At 38.9% G+C, this 17332-nt stretch overlaps 1 protein-coding gene across 1 annotated transcript in view; it reads right to left on the bottom strand.

Moving 5' to 3' along the window:
- Positions 1-385: 385 nt before the first annotated feature.
- LOC137274766 (ornithine decarboxylase-like) overlaps positions 386-17332 on the bottom strand; it is a 52624-nt gene continuing 35677 nt past the window's right edge. The window contains exons 7-11 of the mRNA XM_067808100.1: positions 5956-6121; positions 3123-3264; positions 2000-2106; positions 1329-1546; positions 386-467 (exon numbers count right to left, since the gene is read on the bottom strand). Of these exons, the coding sequence (XP_067664201.1) occupies positions 386-467; positions 1329-1546; positions 2000-2106; positions 3123-3264; positions 5956-6121 (715 nt within the window). The remainder of the gene's footprint in view (positions 468-1328; positions 1547-1999; positions 2107-3122; positions 3265-5955; positions 6122-17332) is intronic.

Genomic DNA, 17332 nt, shown 5'->3' with positions numbered 1-17332 from the left:
AACAGAATAACATTGATAAGTATAACATAAATGAAAACAAATGGACTACCAACGTTTTATTTGTCGGTTGTGCGCAACCGATGATTGGAGTATCTCAAGTATGACACATAGAAGTGTCGTGGTGGCATCAACACACACTGATGACATGGGAGGTTTACTTGCGCCCAAAATTTAATGAAAACTCTCTTCAGTCAAATAGCCAAAACTTGATCGCAAATATGTTTGTGAGTTATGTTTCCTCATTCATTGACACTTCCGAAAGTGTATGATCGTACATTTCAAAGTTCATTTCCACATGTATGTTCATTTAAATTCAGAGGCAAGATGGGCAGTAATATTCTCCGGGGCCCTTCATCCCTTCCTGTTTAGCCGACTGCTTATTGGTTCATTTCACTCCAAGAACACTCTTGTCCTCGTGTTTGTTGTTGACCTGGCGTTTTCCTCTGGTTTTACCGTAATGGGATTTCCTAGTGCACAGGAGTAAAGATACAGATCTTTAACAGTTATTTTAAAATCTTAGTTTCTTATATTTATGTCAGGAATTCATAGGGTCATCTCCCGATATTTGTTACTCGGCAACGCGAAGGTAAAAGATTAACTAAAGGTGAACATTGTCTGACTGTGACTGGTTGGTTAATGTTTAACGCCGCACTCAACAATATTGCATGTATAATATTGCATAACAAAGTATATATGCTGCCTGGCGTCCCACAGTGTGCTACTCATGCCACGTGATGGCCACATTTGAGCAAATCTGAGTGAGTGCTTTATAATATAAAGCCGTGTATTTCAGCCGTGCCATGACCACAAACGTACTTCATATACAGTATATACATGTTGCTGAGCAAACTAGACAACAGATGAATGAACCAATAATCCTGTCTGAAGCTAGCGCTGTTATTGATGTTGCTGAACCGGAAACAGGTTATGTTAATCTGAGGTGATGTATTGTGGTCAAATGCACAGATTCGGCTTCCTATTAGTTAAGAACAAATGTTTACGAAGCATGTTCGTTGCAACACAGTGGGAGATAGTCTTGGTGTCTCGACCTGAGCATTTGTGTTTGTTTCAAAGGGTGTCAATAGCAGAGAAAAAACAGTCTCGGATATACTAGGAAACAGCTCCCACTGAACGAGAACGGCAGAGGGAGGTACGAAAGGTGATATGAAAGGATGTGATCTGATGACACACGGGGTAGTACATTAAAGCAAAGCAGGCATAAATTGCTCTGTTTTGGGCATAAAAGTGACCTGCCTCGATACAGAGGTTATCTTGGAACGTGACTGAAATTTTAGTTCATTCTTAATCATACATTGAACGTTACTCACCAGGTTTGTTTGGAGCAGACATACATTGGGATTGGTTGTGGCATTCCGTTGAATGTCCTGCCTTTGTTCATTGACATTGGGTAAGCGCCAACATTTTCCACAAACAGCCGGTCCCCAGTTTCAAGCTGTGGTAAGTGACACTCCTCGAAAAGACGGTCGTGACCTGCACATGTCTGTCCCCAGACATTTGACTTGAAAGTCATCTCACTCAGTGGAGCCTGGAACACGAATAAATGTTTTTTCTGTGTATCAGATATCAAGAAAAAGAGCATGTGAAACAACGTGAGTGTATGCCTGCGTGCACGCGCGCTGGTGTGAGTGTAGGGGTTGTGGATTATTTGTATAAGTACTTGAATGTAGAAATACGTGTCTCAGTTCAGCTTCTTACTAGACACCAGGGAATTGCCTCAAATCTACCTACAGTCCAATCAAAGCCTCTTTTGAGCGGCCTTTCTTTACGTTTTGTGCCCTATTTTGCTGTGTAAATAATATGTATCAAGTAAGGAGCTCGGCCACAGTGTCAAATTTGCAGCTCCGTTCAATGTTTGTTACTTGTGTCACAGGACATGGTATGCAAAATGGACCGCTGTCGCCTATGAGGATATGCAAACATCTGTTATTGGTTTCATCTTTTTCAAGTGATAATTTAGCTACGGCAATTAAAATCTTACCTTTAACAACGACGGTTGGTTCGCTTCAGAGCAATTCCTAAACGAACAGTTGAATGTGCCAAAAATTGTGTCATTCAGAAAGTAAAGGAATTCTTTCTCAACGCCATCTGAAGATGATAATGATTTTAACGATTGGAGCTGCAACCTTTATTCCACCTCTTACTGAGTGAGTGAGAGGTTTCTGGTGATGTCAAAATGGCACATTATACAAACTTCATATACAACAACTTTCTTATTGTGTGAGTGTGAGGTTTCTGGTGATGTCAAAATGGCACATTATACAAACTTCATATACAACAACTTTCTTATTGTGTGAGTGTGAGGTTTCTGGTGATGTCAAAATGGCACATTATACAAACTTCATATACAACAACTTTCTTATTGTGTGAGTGTGAGGTTTCTGGTGATGTCAAAATGGCACATTATACAAACTTCATATACAACAACTTTCCTATTGTGTGAGTGTGAGGTTTTGATACAGATGAATGTTATCCAAAAGCGTTTCTATTTTGAAGTTCCCAACTTCTAAAGTACCATGTACCAAGTTACATAAGCCTATGTAGTCAACCGTGCCCCATATAAACAATATTTCGGATATATATTTTTGAGATAAGTGTTCATCAGCCACAAAAGACCTCTTTAGATATCGGTTGATTGAAGTCAAACGATCTGAATCGAAATATTTCATTGCAATGACATTACATTACTGTGTTTCCAAGACAGTTCTAAAATGAACGGTTACCAAGATGTCACAGTGACATGCTATCACTGATCTATGTGCCTCTATACACAGTTACGCCGGAGGCACTAGTCATCACTGTTACCAAACTGAACACGTGTGAAGAATGATGTTGGATGATAAATAGAATTTCGCCCTCGTATGTTCATGTTAAATATCAAAGAGTTGGCTGTGATTCTCCATACTGATGCTGGGTTTTGTTAAAGATTCCCCATTCGACCATCTGGATCTGCCAAAACATTGAACACTTCATCAAAAGTACTTACAGGCATATATGCTTGAGTATTACTGTTAACACCGACTGCTAGAAGAAATAATACAAAAGAATGAGCATGACTTTTTTGATGCACCGATCACTTGATGTCTAAATTTGACCGCACCAACCTTGCATCACCTTCTTCCCGATGACTGTGACGACCAGAGTCGCACACGATGACACAAAGTAGCGACCAGGCTCTGCTATTATCCTCACTCCTCTCTTAGCTGGAAAGTGGTCCTCAAGGGCAATGTTAATTAGGCCTGCAACCTGCAAATGCCAGTCAACACATGGTGACCATCAACCTGAGTGCGTTATATACATACAGCCTCATCTAAGCGTGGTGTACCTGAGCTTTCATGGAGGGTGGAGCTTATAGACGGAGGTTGTCCCTTTGCCGAGTGAGTGAGTGGCTCTGAATTTACTGCATTCCAACAACACTGCACTACTGTTTTCTCTCTCGCAGTCATGCAGTCTTGGTCAGTATAGAAACGTTGCGGAGACGAAGTTTTACACTGAAGTTTTATTTTATTTCAGTGTTGATAAAATAATGTAACAAGAAGAAACTCAGATTTGCAGTCATCTATAATACAAACAAGGCAAAAATTGTAAAGGACTCTAATATCCTCTGATAAACGGGAGTGTGATTGCTCAATATTATCTCTATATGAAGTGATTAACATATAAACTACTGCCACATACTGGATGTTGATTATTTAAACGCACGTTCGATTTCGAACAATGTCTATTCATGTCTTTTGTAATCTCTCAGTCTTACTACAAACAACACTCAGATTGTCTACTTGTCTAACGTCTTCTAAATAATACGTGTCTCCGAACAACCGACTATGTGTAGCATATGTTATATTTGGGATTTCAAATTTCGTAGTAAAGTACAGACTCTAGAACATTTGTGGACGAGTCTACTTAGAGATTTGAACCCGCGCTCTCACCAGTTCACAAGATAGTGCTTGCATTTGTTACTTATGGCAGACAGTAGCTGCTCGTCAAATTATTTCATGATATTTTGGATAACACTGGGTAGTTGTATTTACTATTCCTTGGTATAACTAGATGCCCTCTCATATGTCATGCGTACGAACATATGGCAAAAAAGTTTTCTGGAGATCCAATTCTCGAAACACTTTGCACTGTATAGCTGCTTTTAGTTATAGAAAAATTCCATAGCTTACGTTTCATGTGTTGTATGCTAACATGTTGAAACACGAACATTCAAGTGAAATAGTCAGAAATCTACATATTTAATTAAAACTTCCACAATGGTCAACAGGAGAATCTGTATTGTATTTCTCAACTTTTGTTCTCAACAAAATGTCCCCATGAGGATATCCTTCTTGTACCTGTACATCCCTACCTTTCCAGTTCGGGGGAAAAGAAGAAAACGTATTACTTAACATCCTATGTCTGCAACTAGATAAAACATAGAAATACACATGAAACAAGGGTCATCAGAAGATGGCATATCCCCTCGGTCCCTACAGATTTGAAAGGAAAAATCATCTGAAGGTTACATGATGTTTTTGGACTAGGCTTGAATCGTTTTCATGGATATCATGAAAAATATAAATGCCATATATCTGTAAACAGAAAAAGGCACCACTTCAAAACCTGTGTCAAATATCTGCCAAGATCTGTTGGAAGATATCAAATGGTATCCGAGTTGTGCTCCAGAAACGAATCCCATATCCCCCATTTTGAGATTAAGTCAGAATCGTTTCTGTGGAAACTGGGAAAATGATAAATCACAAAAATCTGCAAATAGCAAAAGGCACCACTTCAAGGTCGGCCTCACATATCTACCAAGAGTTTCTGAATGATATTGTGAAGTTTTCGAGTTGTGCTCCAGAAACAAAGTCTATCCCTCCCTGGAAAATGGGAAAATGATAAATCACAAAAGTCTGTAAATAGTAAAAGGCACCACTTTACGGTCTACCTCACATATTTGCCAAGTTTTGCAGACAGACATTAATAAGTTTTTGAGTTCTGCTCAGGAAACGAAACACACCTCTCACTTTTGAGACTAAGTCCGAGACGTTTTCATGGAAACCAAGAAAATGTTAAATCACAAAAATCTGTAAATAGCAAAAGGCACCACTTTAGGTACTGATTGATATATCTACCAAGTTTTTGCAGAACAACATTGAGCGGTTTTTGAGTCGTGCTCCGGAAACGAAGCCCATCCATCAACGTTTTTTATGGAACCCGAGAAAATAATAAATCACAAAAACCTGTAAGGAGAAAAAAAGGCACACTTTGTGATCTGCCACACGTATCTACCAAGTTTTGCTGACAGATATTAGTCTATGAGATGTGCTCCGGAAATGAAACACACCTCTCACTTTTCAGCCAAAGTCCGAAACGTTTCCTTGGAAACCAAAAAAATGATAAATCACAAAAACCTGTACATAGCAAAAGGCATCACTTTAGGTTCTGATTGATATATGTACCAAGTTTTGCAAAAAAATATTGAACGGGTTTTTAGGTCTACTCCGGAAACGGAGCCCCTCCCACCGTTAAACTAACACCCAAATGCTCCATGGAAAAACAAAAAAAAAAAAAAAGAAAAGAAAAATGCCAAAGATATGTAAGTAGCAAAAAAGAAACCCCACAACCATAGGCTCAGATTATTATATCTATCATGTTTGGTCTAAAAATATTGACTCAGCATTCTGAGTTATGCTTCGGAAACAAAATGACGGGAGGGAGGGGCGGACGGACAGACGAGGCGTCAACTATATTCCCCTGTAAGTAATTCTGCTGACAACGGTCATGCCTTATTTCCTGCGTATGAACATTAAGCTTCTGGAGTCCTTCTTCGTGGACTGAAAACAAGAACAAACAAACTTCACCAAGTTCTTATCGCTGGATAGTTTCGTCATCTCATTGCTTGTTTCAACATAGAGCTCGGTAGTGTTTGTCAGTGGATATTAATGGAGTTACCTCTTTAAATTCCACAGGAGCCCTCGTCTTCCCAAAGAAACCACCTCCAATATCCAGGATACTCAAGGAAATATTGAGTTCGGAGGCAATGGTAAAAGCCTTGTCAGCTCTTTCTATGGCATCAATGAACACACGGCCATCAATGACTCCACTTCCAACATGGAAACTGTCAAAAGTATACAGTAACAACTGAAACGAGTGAGTTAGTTGAATGATGTATTGGATATCCTGGGATATCAGACAGTGAATGAGGGTGTGGGTTAAGATGTATGGTCACATCAGTGAGTGAGTGAGTTAATATTTATCGGCACATCGGCAATCTTGCAGCCATATCGTGACGAGAACAAGTAATACTGACATTGTAGAATGAATGAATATAAGAAAATAAAACCCTGTTGACAACGAACAGTAAACACACTAGTAAATATCACAGATATCCATTTAAGACTAGTAATTTAATCTAAAACAGTTTAACCATAGTGTACAATACAATATAAAAATGGGCTATGGATTGCAAAAAACTGAAGGTAGATCACCATACTAGGGACCATGGGGACTTACATTACTTTTGCTACCTGCATGGACCCCAGCTGGATTTACACCATTCCCTCAGTCTATGGTCACGTCAACAATATTTCAGCAATATTGTGACTTTAACACATTAGTAATTCATAATAAACTGATTGCATTTAATAATAAACCTATGGACGAAGGACTATAAAACTACTAGCGTATCACAGATAGATGATCAAAACTAGCATGTAACTGTAAACTTAAGCTCTTTTATGAACATCAGATATAAAAACGTAAATATAAACGAGCTGGAGATCACAAACAACTGAAGGTAGGTCACCATACTAGGGATCATGGGGCCTTACCTGGATCCCTTGTCGGATTTACACCATCATTTCACTCGCTGGGGATAGTTGGAAAATGTTAGAATAACAAAAACACTACGTTTGAGAAACTTATCTTTGACAGTTTTGGGACTGAACGAAAGGAAATTACGAGATCCATGTTTCTGTGTGTCAGAACTGAGCGATGAGAAAAGATGCAGTACTCTTCTCACGAAATGGGTGTTTAGAATGCTGAATTGTGAAAGGGAGGTCTAACATGGGAGCTATTCGTGATTCAACACTGAAACAGTGGTCCCTAGCATGGTGTCCTGAACTTAGTTGTTGGCGATCTATAGCCATTTTTATATTTTGTTGTTACTGAACAGTTTACTGTTAATATGCTTTAATGTGATGTACCGGTTGTTGTACTGTCCTTTGACGACATGACTTTTTGACGTTTAAATATATGTCATACATTTCATTGTAAAAGGTTCTCTCGTCACTATATGGCTAAATTATTGCTTATGTGACGACAAATTTTAATTCACTCACTCATGTGTTCATGAATTGAGTGAGTGAGTGAGTGAGCTCGTAGTTAACGTAACATCGGCAATATTCCAGCCATATCGTGACGAGAACATGTTTGATATTGAAATGAAATGTGCATATACTATAAAAACCTGTCGTCAAAAGACAGTAAAATAACTAGAATATCACAGTTATCATTTAAAACTAGTGTAGAAAGTTAAAACTAATATCACTATTTGGACAATATAACATAAAATACGGGCTATATATCACCAACATCTGAAGGTAGATCACCATACTAGGGACCATGGGGACTTACTGTACATTTGCTTCCTGCATGGACCCTAGCTGGATTTACATCATCCCTTCAGTTGTTAGCAATTTAGGAAATCTAGCCATATATTAAAAAGACACATATTCTACGATCAAAAATATGGACAGTTTGAATTGACTTTGAATGTTTGTGGACTTACGTACCCTCTCAGGAGGACAATAATTTTACAGTACTTTAACCCCCCTCGAGGAGACAGCCACTAACAAGCACAGTTACGAATTTAAACTTCCAGTACTAAAATATTTATCTATTTACAAGTCATTTAACAAATCTAATTCTTTTAAAAATTGAATGATTAAATGAGAACTTATATTATTAAAAAGATCCTTCATTGTTCGTGATTTGAAATAGGTATCCCTTGTGATGGAATATTCGACACAGTCAAGCAAGACATGCTTGACCGTGATTATGTCTTCACAAGGGATGCAAAACGGAGGATTCTCACCTTTCAATAGGTATTCATGAGTATATCTCGTGTGGCCAATACGACATCGCCACATGATGACCTCTTCAAATCTGGACTGACAACCCAAGTAGGTATAACCCAAAGAAGGTTTTATTGCATGTAATTTATTTATGCCCACTTGGGTGTCCCACTTCTCCTGCATCAGATCACGGATATACGATCTGATGGTAGCTTTATAATCAGTGTAAGGAATAAGAAGTGGTGTCACAGATTTGTTGAGTGCCGCCTTGGCAGCAAGATCAGCCATCGTGTTACCAGAAATGCCAACGTGGCTGGGTAACCAACAGAAGACGATGTCGTATTGGCCAGTAGCAAGTTCATTATGCAATTCAATAATTTCTATTAAAAGTGGATGTTTGCAAGAAGTGTTTTTAATAGCCTGAAGGCAAGAAAGAGAGTCGGAATAGATTATATACTGGTTATGTTTTGGATGTCCTTGAATATATTTGAGAGCCGTTAATATGGCGTTAGCTGCAGCTGTGAAAATAGAGCTGTTGTCGGGCAATCTAGAAGATATTGTTCTGGATCCAATGACAGTGGCACAAGCCACTGCGCCATCGTCCTTGGACCCATCTGTAAATAAGGATTTATAACTGCTATATTTATGTTTTAATTGATTATATTCTTGTTTGTATTGTAATTCATTAGTGTCTGATTTTTTAAATGTGGTTAATGTTAGGTCAACTTGTGGCCTAACCAACTGCCAAGGAGGAGAAGAAAGAAGACAGGAAGGAGCTATATCATCCAGCTCAATGCCGGCAGCAAAAATAAGTGGTTTCATTCTTAAACCAAGAGGCGGAACAAGAGAAGATTTCTTATTGTATAAATCCTCATACAGAGGATTGAAGACACAGTTATATGCAGGATTTGACTTATTCGAATGCAGTTTTGTTATATACTGTAAAGCTAATTTTATACGTCGCTGTTCAAGAGATGGTTCATCAGCCTCGACATACAGGCTGTCAACAGGTGAAGTTCGAAAGGAGCCAAGACAGAGTCTTAGACCTTGATGATGGACTGAATCTAATATTTTTACGTTGCTTTTGCAGGCTCCACCATACACAATGGAGCCGTAATCAAGTTTCGAGCGAACCAGTGATCGATACAGGTGTAGGAGGGTAGATTGATCCCCTCCCCACTTGGAACTGGAAACAACTTTTAATAGATCTAGTGCCTTCAAGCATTTATTTTTTAGGTATTTAATGTGTGGAAGAAAAGTTAAATGGGAGTCAAAAAGTATACCCAAGAACTTTGCCTCCTTTACAACTTTGATGGGAGTGTTATTTAAAACTATTTCAGGGTCTCTATGTGGTTTGTATTTGCGGCAAAAATGTATACAATTAGTTTTGGATTTAGAAAATTTAAAGCCGTTTTCAAGACACCATTTATCTATTTTATTTAAACATAACTGCAGTTGTCGTTCAATAGTATGCATATTTTTTCCACGACAAGAAATATTAAAATCATCCACAAAGAGTGATCCATCAATTGAATCATTTAAAACCTTAGATAGACTGTTAATTTTAATACTAAAGAGTGTGACAGACAAAATACTGCCTTGTGGGACGCCCTGGTCCTGAGTATAATGATCAGACAGGGTAGAACCCACGCGTACCTGAAATTGTCTGTCAGTTAAAAACTCGGATATAAATTGAGGCAAACGACCCCGTAAACCAAAATCATGTAAATCTTTTAAAATGCCATGCTTTCATGTCGTATCATAAGCTTTTTCTGAATCAAAAAAGATTGACACTGCATGCTGCTTGTTAATGATGGCGTTCTTAACGAATGATTCCAATCGAATTAAATGATCTATGGTACTGCGGTTTTTACGAAAACCACATTGTATATTTGTGATTAAATTATTAGACTCTAGGTACCAAGTTAGTCGGTTATTGACCATACGTTCCATGGTTTTGCAAACGCAGCTAGTCAAGGAAATAGGCCTATAATTAGAGGGATCTGTATGGTCACGGCCAGGTTCAGGTATGGGTACAATAATGGCATTACGCCAGGATTGAGGAAATTTACGAGATGTCCAAATATCATCAAAAATATTCAATAGTGTCTCTAAACAGGATTCAGGTAAGTGTTTCAGGAGTTGATAATGAATGTTATCAGCTCCTGTAGCAGTATCGTGAGATTGTTCAAGAGCAGTATGAAGGTCATGAATAGAAAATATTTCATTATAATCTTCCCCATTATCTGAATGAAAATTGATTTTGTTCTTTTCCTGCTGTTTTTGATATTTTTGAAATTTGGGAACATAATTAGACGAGGAAGAGTGTTGGGCAAGAGTTTCTCCCAGTTTGTTTGCAATAACAGATTTATCTGTTAACAGCTGATCCCCAGTTTTGAGATGAAGTATGGTTGATTTGGTACCTTTACCTTTTATTCTCTGGATCATGTTCCATACCTAGGACATCGGCGTTCGGGAATTTATTTTCGAAACATATTTTTGCCACGACTGGCGTTTGTTTTGCTTAAATGTGCGCCTTGCTTTGGCATTTAACACTTTATATTTATTTAAATTATGCACCATTGGGTGGCGGCGGAAATAATGTTCAGCTTTTTTCCGTGCTTTCCGAGCTTGTTTACATTCATTAGTAAACCATGGTTTACGTATGTGTGGATTTATAGAGGACTTAGGAATACATTCATCGGCTATTTTGTTGAGCTCATCAGAGAATAATTGGACTGAATCAGGAACATCAATAAAACGATCAGGAATTAATTTGTCCTTGCAAAGTAGTTTGAACAAAGGCCAGTTAGCTTTACTGAAGTTCCATCTTGAGGATGGAGGGATATCACCTGGAGCTATTGCCTGAAGAATGGTCGGAAAATGATCACTGCCACACAGATCATTGTGAACTGACCATTCGAATTCATTTAAGAGATCTGCATCAGTGAGTGACAAATCAAGAGAAGAATATGTACCTGTACCAGGATGTAAGTACGTTTTCGAATTATTGTTGAATAGACATAGTTCATTGTTTGAAAGAAAATCTTCTAATATCCTCCCATTTCTGTTTGTATCAGAACTACCCCAAAGTGGATTATGGCCGTTAAAGTCACCCATAATGATACATGGCTTAGGGAGCTGGTCATAAAGAGCCTGAATATCTGTTTGTTGTAGAGTAAAAGACGGTGATACATAAATTGATCCCGTGTGGACCCGGGACAGAATGTGTCCACAGCACCCCATTGCTTGTCGTAAGAGGCGACTAAATTGGGCAACCTGTTTGCCGTGGGTTGCGTCCCGTGTCGGTGGAGGACGGGATCCTGGTGGTTGAGGGCAGTAGGGGACTGAACCATTTTGCTCCTATTGCTCAACACACCACTTCGGCCCTTACTTCACCTAGACGGGTGGTAGAATCGGCCCGATTCTATCAATCGGCTGGTCACGCCATGCCCTGTGCATAGAAAATATTTTCGCACATTTGATTTATTGGGCATTGATCTTTTTGACGTCTAGTGTGTAATACCTTTTTGCTATATCTACTTGCCTAGAGTCCTATGCCAGAAGGCGGTGGCTCATGGGCCAATCTGGTGATGTCGACCTCTGTGTTCTATATGTCTCCAATTTCTTGCTAATAGCCGAACCAGCCTAGCATTTGAATTGGTAGACAAATGTAGCTACTCATGTCGTATTTACTGGAGTATACCACTCCTGTATCCTTAGTGTTTGCAGGCTGGAGTTCCACTGCAGTACAACACTGTCCTCGTTGACACTCGGTGGCGGGTGGGGAGCGGGAGTGCTGAATCTATTATCATCACCATGTCAATCACCCTTTCTGGTTCCACGAGAAACGACAAAAAAAGACGTTTAGAGGCTGATCATCTTTCTTGTAATGAAGATGTTTCAGGTCCAACACACCAAGAACCTTGGCCAAGATTCATAGTTATTGAATCTACCAATGGTGAACCACTCAAGATCAATCCATTTCTAGTATCAAAGACAATACAATCTATTTGTGGAGAGGTTAAGAACGTTTCACGTCTCAGAGGAGGTACACTTCTTGTTGAGTGTGCGCGACGACAGCAATCCATAAATTTATTGCAACAACATCAATTTGCCAACGTCAATGTTGCTGTCTCAGCTCATAGAACTCTGAACTCAAGTAGAGGCATTGTTAGGGATAGAGCCCATTGTCTGGCGGACATGTCCGAGGATGAAATAGTGGCTGAACTTAAGGATCAGAATGTAACTTCCGTCAAACGCTTTCCTGTTAAGAAGCAGGATGGTAGCATTGTACCTGGCCACACTTACATGTTTACCTTTTCATCGTGCACTCTGCCAAAGTCAATCAAAGCCGGCTATTTCAATATCGGAGTGGAGGTGTATATCCCCACTCCACTCCGCTGCTATTCCTGTCAGAAGTTTGGACACGGGTCTAAGTCCTGTCGAAACACTCCTCGTTGTCATCGTTGTAGTGAACATCATCAGGACTCTGACTGCAGCAATGATATTAAATGTGCCAATTGTGGAAGCAGTCATCTTTCCTCTTCTAAATGTTGTCCTGAATGGCAAATGCAATCTAAGATACTTAAATTAAAGTATGAAACAAATATTTCCTTCATGGAGGCTAAAAACAAAGTCCTTAGCCAGAATCAACATAATCCCTCTCCCACTGTGACATACTCTGCTGCAGTCTCACGACGACCAGAAACAATCTCTACTTCGTGTCAAACGGATTTGACCTGGATGGCTTCTGAGAAACCTGTTCATGTGAATAGTACTTCTGGCAGTCAGGGCTTTTTTACAACGTCTGCCTCTCAGACTATTAGTCATGTATCAGGTGAAGTTGTTCAAACAGCTATAGATGTTGAAACGTCAAAAGGTGAAATGTCAAAATCGCAAAGAAAGCGTCTAAATCGTAGATCAAAGAAATCTCCTGCTGATACTCCTGTAGAGGTTCACAATTTGTTTGAGCCTTTGGAGATGGATGATACGCCATCTTCACAAAACCGAAATAACGGTACACCCTCCTCTCGTACACGTGAGAGGTCTCCAATAGAACCGCCATGAGTAACGCTACAAATGTAGTACAGTGGAATTGCAGAGGGCTTAGGAATAATTTTCACGAAGTCCAATTATTAGCTCAAGATTTAAACCCATCAGCATTTAGTCTACAGGAAACATTTCTTAAACGTGATGATAAGTTTGAAATGCGTCAGTACAACTCGTATCACTGTTTTTCACCTCCGGGGGATAAAGCAACCGGTGGTGCTTCAATTTTGGTGAGACAGGGTATCATTCACAGCCCTGTTCCTCTTACAACTAAACTTCAGGCTGTTGCTGTCCGACTAACCTTACACGTCACGATCACACTCTGTTCGTTGTACATACCACCATCCTCGACTCCTCAGCTATCAGAACTTCAGGATTTATATTCCCAATTGCCTGGACCCTGTGTTATAACGGGAGATCTCAACGGTCATAATCCTCTGTGGGGAAGCAACGATACGAACAATAAAGGTAAAATTTTTGAAGATTTTGTTTCTAATAATGACTTGTGCATATTTAACGACGGTTCGAACACATATCTACATCCAGCAACGGGTACATATTCAGTACTAGATTTGTCAATCACAGATCCAACCATACTTAATGAATTTTCATGGTCAGTCCACGGTGACCTGTGTGGTAGTGACCATTTTCCAACAGTAATCACTGCTATAAATCCAACTGATGATCTGTCGACGTCAAGATGGAATTTTTCTAAAGCTAATTGGCCTTTATTTCAGACTAGTTGTACTAAAAACTTAAAACCAGAATTTTTCATGGACGCTCATGATGCAATCCAGTCATTTTCGGAGACACTGAAACAAATTGCTGATGATACTATTCCTAAGTCCTCTGTAAATCCACACATTCGTAAGCCATGGTTTGATAACGAATGTAAACAGGCCAGGAAAAGTAGGAAGAAAGCAGAAGACTATTTTCGCCGACACCCTACTGTTCACAATTTAGATAAAGTTAAAATTTTAAATGCCAAGGCTCGACGCACATTTAAGCAGAATAAACGTCAGTCTTGGAGAAAATATGTTTCCAAGATCAATTCACGCACACCTATTTCAAAGGTGTGGAATATGATACAAAGAATAAAGGGCAAAGGTTCCAAATCTACCGTTCAACATTTAAAGGATGGTGATAATTTATTAACGGATAAGGCTGACATTGCCAATAAGCTTGGTGAAACTCTCGCCAGGCACTCATCTTCATCCAATTATGTCCCTGAATTTCAAAAGCACCAGAAACAACAGGAGAAGAAAACAATCAATTTTAACTCGGACAATGGTGAAGATTATAATGAATTATTTTCACTGCATGAGCTCTATACCGCCCTTGAACAGGCTCATGATACAGCTACAGGGGCTGATGGTATCCATTATCAGCTCCTGAAGCATTTGCCCAAAACATGTTTGGAAACGCTGCTTAATATATTTGATAATATCTGGACTACAGGCAATTTTCCAAATTCCTGGCGTAATGCCATTGTAGTCCCAATACCAAAGCCTGGTCGAGATCATACTGATCCATCTAATTATAGACCAATCTCCTTAACGAGTTGTGTATGTAAAACCATGGAGCGAATGGTAAATAATAGATTAACATGGTATCTTGAAACCAACAACCTGATTACAAATATTCAATGTGGTTTCAGGAAAAATCGCAGTACCATTGATCATTTGGTACGTTTAGAATCCTTTGTGAAAAATGCTATAGTAAATAAACAACATGCTGTATCAATTTTCTTTGATCTCGAGAAAGCTTATGATACCACGTGGAAGCATGGCATTTTAAAGGATTTACATGATTTTGGTTTGAGAGGTCGTTTACCTCTTTTTATATCACAGTTTTTACAAGACAGGCAATTTCAAGTCCGAGTGGGTTCTACCCTGTCTGATCATTACAATCAGGATCAGGGTGTCCCTCAAGGCAGTATTTTGTCTGTCACATTATTTATTATTAAGATCAACAGTCTATCAAAGGTTTTAAATGATTCAATTGATGGATCATTATTCGTGGATGATTTTAATATCTCTTGTCGTGGTAAAAATATGCGCACCATTGAACGGCAATTACAGTTGTGTTTAAATAAAATAAATAACTGGTGTCTTGAAAACGGATTTAAATTTTCTAAATCCAAAACTAATTGTATACACTTCTGTAGAAAATATAAACCTCATAAGGACCCAGAGCTAACCTTAAATGGCTCTCCCATCAAGGTGGTAAAGGAGGCCAAGTTCTTGGGCTTAATTTTTGATTCCCATTTAACATTTCTGCCACATATTAAATCTCTTAAAGCTAAATGCCTCAAGGCGCTCGATTTGTTAAAAGTTGTATCCAATTCAAAGTGGGGAGGGGATCAGACTACTCTCCTTCACTTATATAGATCACTTGTCCGCTCTAAACTTGACTATGGCTCAATTGTATATGGTGGAGCCTGCAAAAGTAACCTTAAACTTTTAGATTCAGTGCATCATCAAGGTCTAAGACTTTGTCTTGGCTCCTTTCGAACGTCACCCATTGAGAGCCTCTTCGTCGAGGCTGATGAGCCATCCCTTGACCAACGCCGTATAAAATTAGCCTTACAGTACGTGACAAAACTACATTCCAATCAGTCAAACCCTGCCTATAACTGCATCTTTAATCCCCTTTTTGAGGAACGGTACAACAGAAAAACTTCTCTTGTTCCGCCTTTAGGCCACAGAATTAAATCGTTTATTTCTGCTGCCGGCATTGAGCTGGACAATATAGCACCTTCCCGTCTTCTTTCTTCTCCTCCTTGGCAGTTAGTTAGGCCACAAGTCGACCTGACACTAGCCACATTTAAAAAATCAGAAACTAATGAATTACAATATAAACAAGAATTTAATCAATTGAAGCATAGATATAGCAATTATAAATCCTTATTTACAGATGGGTCCAAGGATGGTGGCGCAGTGGCTTGTGCCACTGTCATTGGATCCAGAACAATATCTTCTAGATTACCAGATAATAGTTCTATTTTTACAGCAGAAGCAAACGCCATATTATCGGCTCTCAAATATATTCAAAGACACACTAAACATAAACAATATATAATTTATTCAGATTCTCTTTCTTGCCTTCAGGCTATTAAAAACCTGTCTTGTAAACATCCACTTTTAATTGATATTATTGAATTGTATAATAATCTTGCTACTGGCCAATACGACATAGTCTTTTGTTGGTTACCCAGTCACGTAGGCATTTCTGGTAACGCAATGGCCGATCTTGCTGCTAAGGCAGCACTCAACAAATCTGTGACACCACTTCTTATTCCCTACACTGATTACAAAGCTACCATTAGATCTTATACCCGTGATCTGATGCAGAAGAAGTGGGACACCCAAGTGGGTGTAAATAAATTACATGGAATTAAACCATATATTGGGTATACCCACTTGGGTTGTCAGTCCAGATTTGAAGAGGTCATTTTGCGGCGATGTCGTATTGGCCATACACGATATACTCATGAATACCTTTTGAAAGGTGAGGATCCTCCGTTCTGCATCCCTTGTGATGAAAGAATCACAGTCAAGCATATCCTGCTTGACTGTGTAGAGTATTCCATCACAAGGGATCAGTATTTTAATTCACGAACTATGATTGATCTTTTTACTCATACCAGCTCTCATTTAATTATTGCCTTCTTAAAAGAATTAGATTTGTTATCAGAATTGTAAATAGATAAATATTTTATTATTGGTAGTCTAGATTAATAACTGAGATTGTGAGTGGCTGTGCCCTCGAGGGGGGTTGAAGTATTGTAAAATTATTGTCCTCCTGAGAGGGTACGTAAGTCCAAAACATTCTATGTAAATTTAGTACGACCAAACTTTTAATCGTAGTATATTTGTTGTTTTTAATAATGGCTAACTTTCAGTATAATCGCCAACGGCTGAGGGGATGGTGTAAATCCATCTGGGGTCCATGCAGGTAGCAGAAGTACTGTAAGTCCCCATGGTCCCTAGTATGGTGATCTACCTTCAGTTGTTGGCGATCTACAGCCCGTATTTTATGTTGTATTGTCCGAATAGTGGTAATTGTTTTAACTCTCCACACTAGTTTTAATTGTAAATGTGATGCTCTAGTGGTTTTACTGTCCTTTGACGACAGGATTTTATAATGTATACATATTTCATTTCAGTATCAAAATGTTCTCGTCACGATATGGCTGAAAT

Source organism: Haliotis asinina, chromosome 2, assembly GCF_037392515.1.
Source record: "Haliotis asinina isolate JCU_RB_2024 chromosome 2, JCU_Hal_asi_v2, whole genome shotgun sequence".
Lineage (NCBI taxonomy): Eukaryota > Metazoa > Mollusca > Gastropoda > Lepetellida > Haliotidae > Haliotis > Haliotis asinina.
The sequence above is the reverse complement of the archived record's forward strand: the minus strand, read 5'-3'. Positions and strand labels throughout refer to the sequence as shown.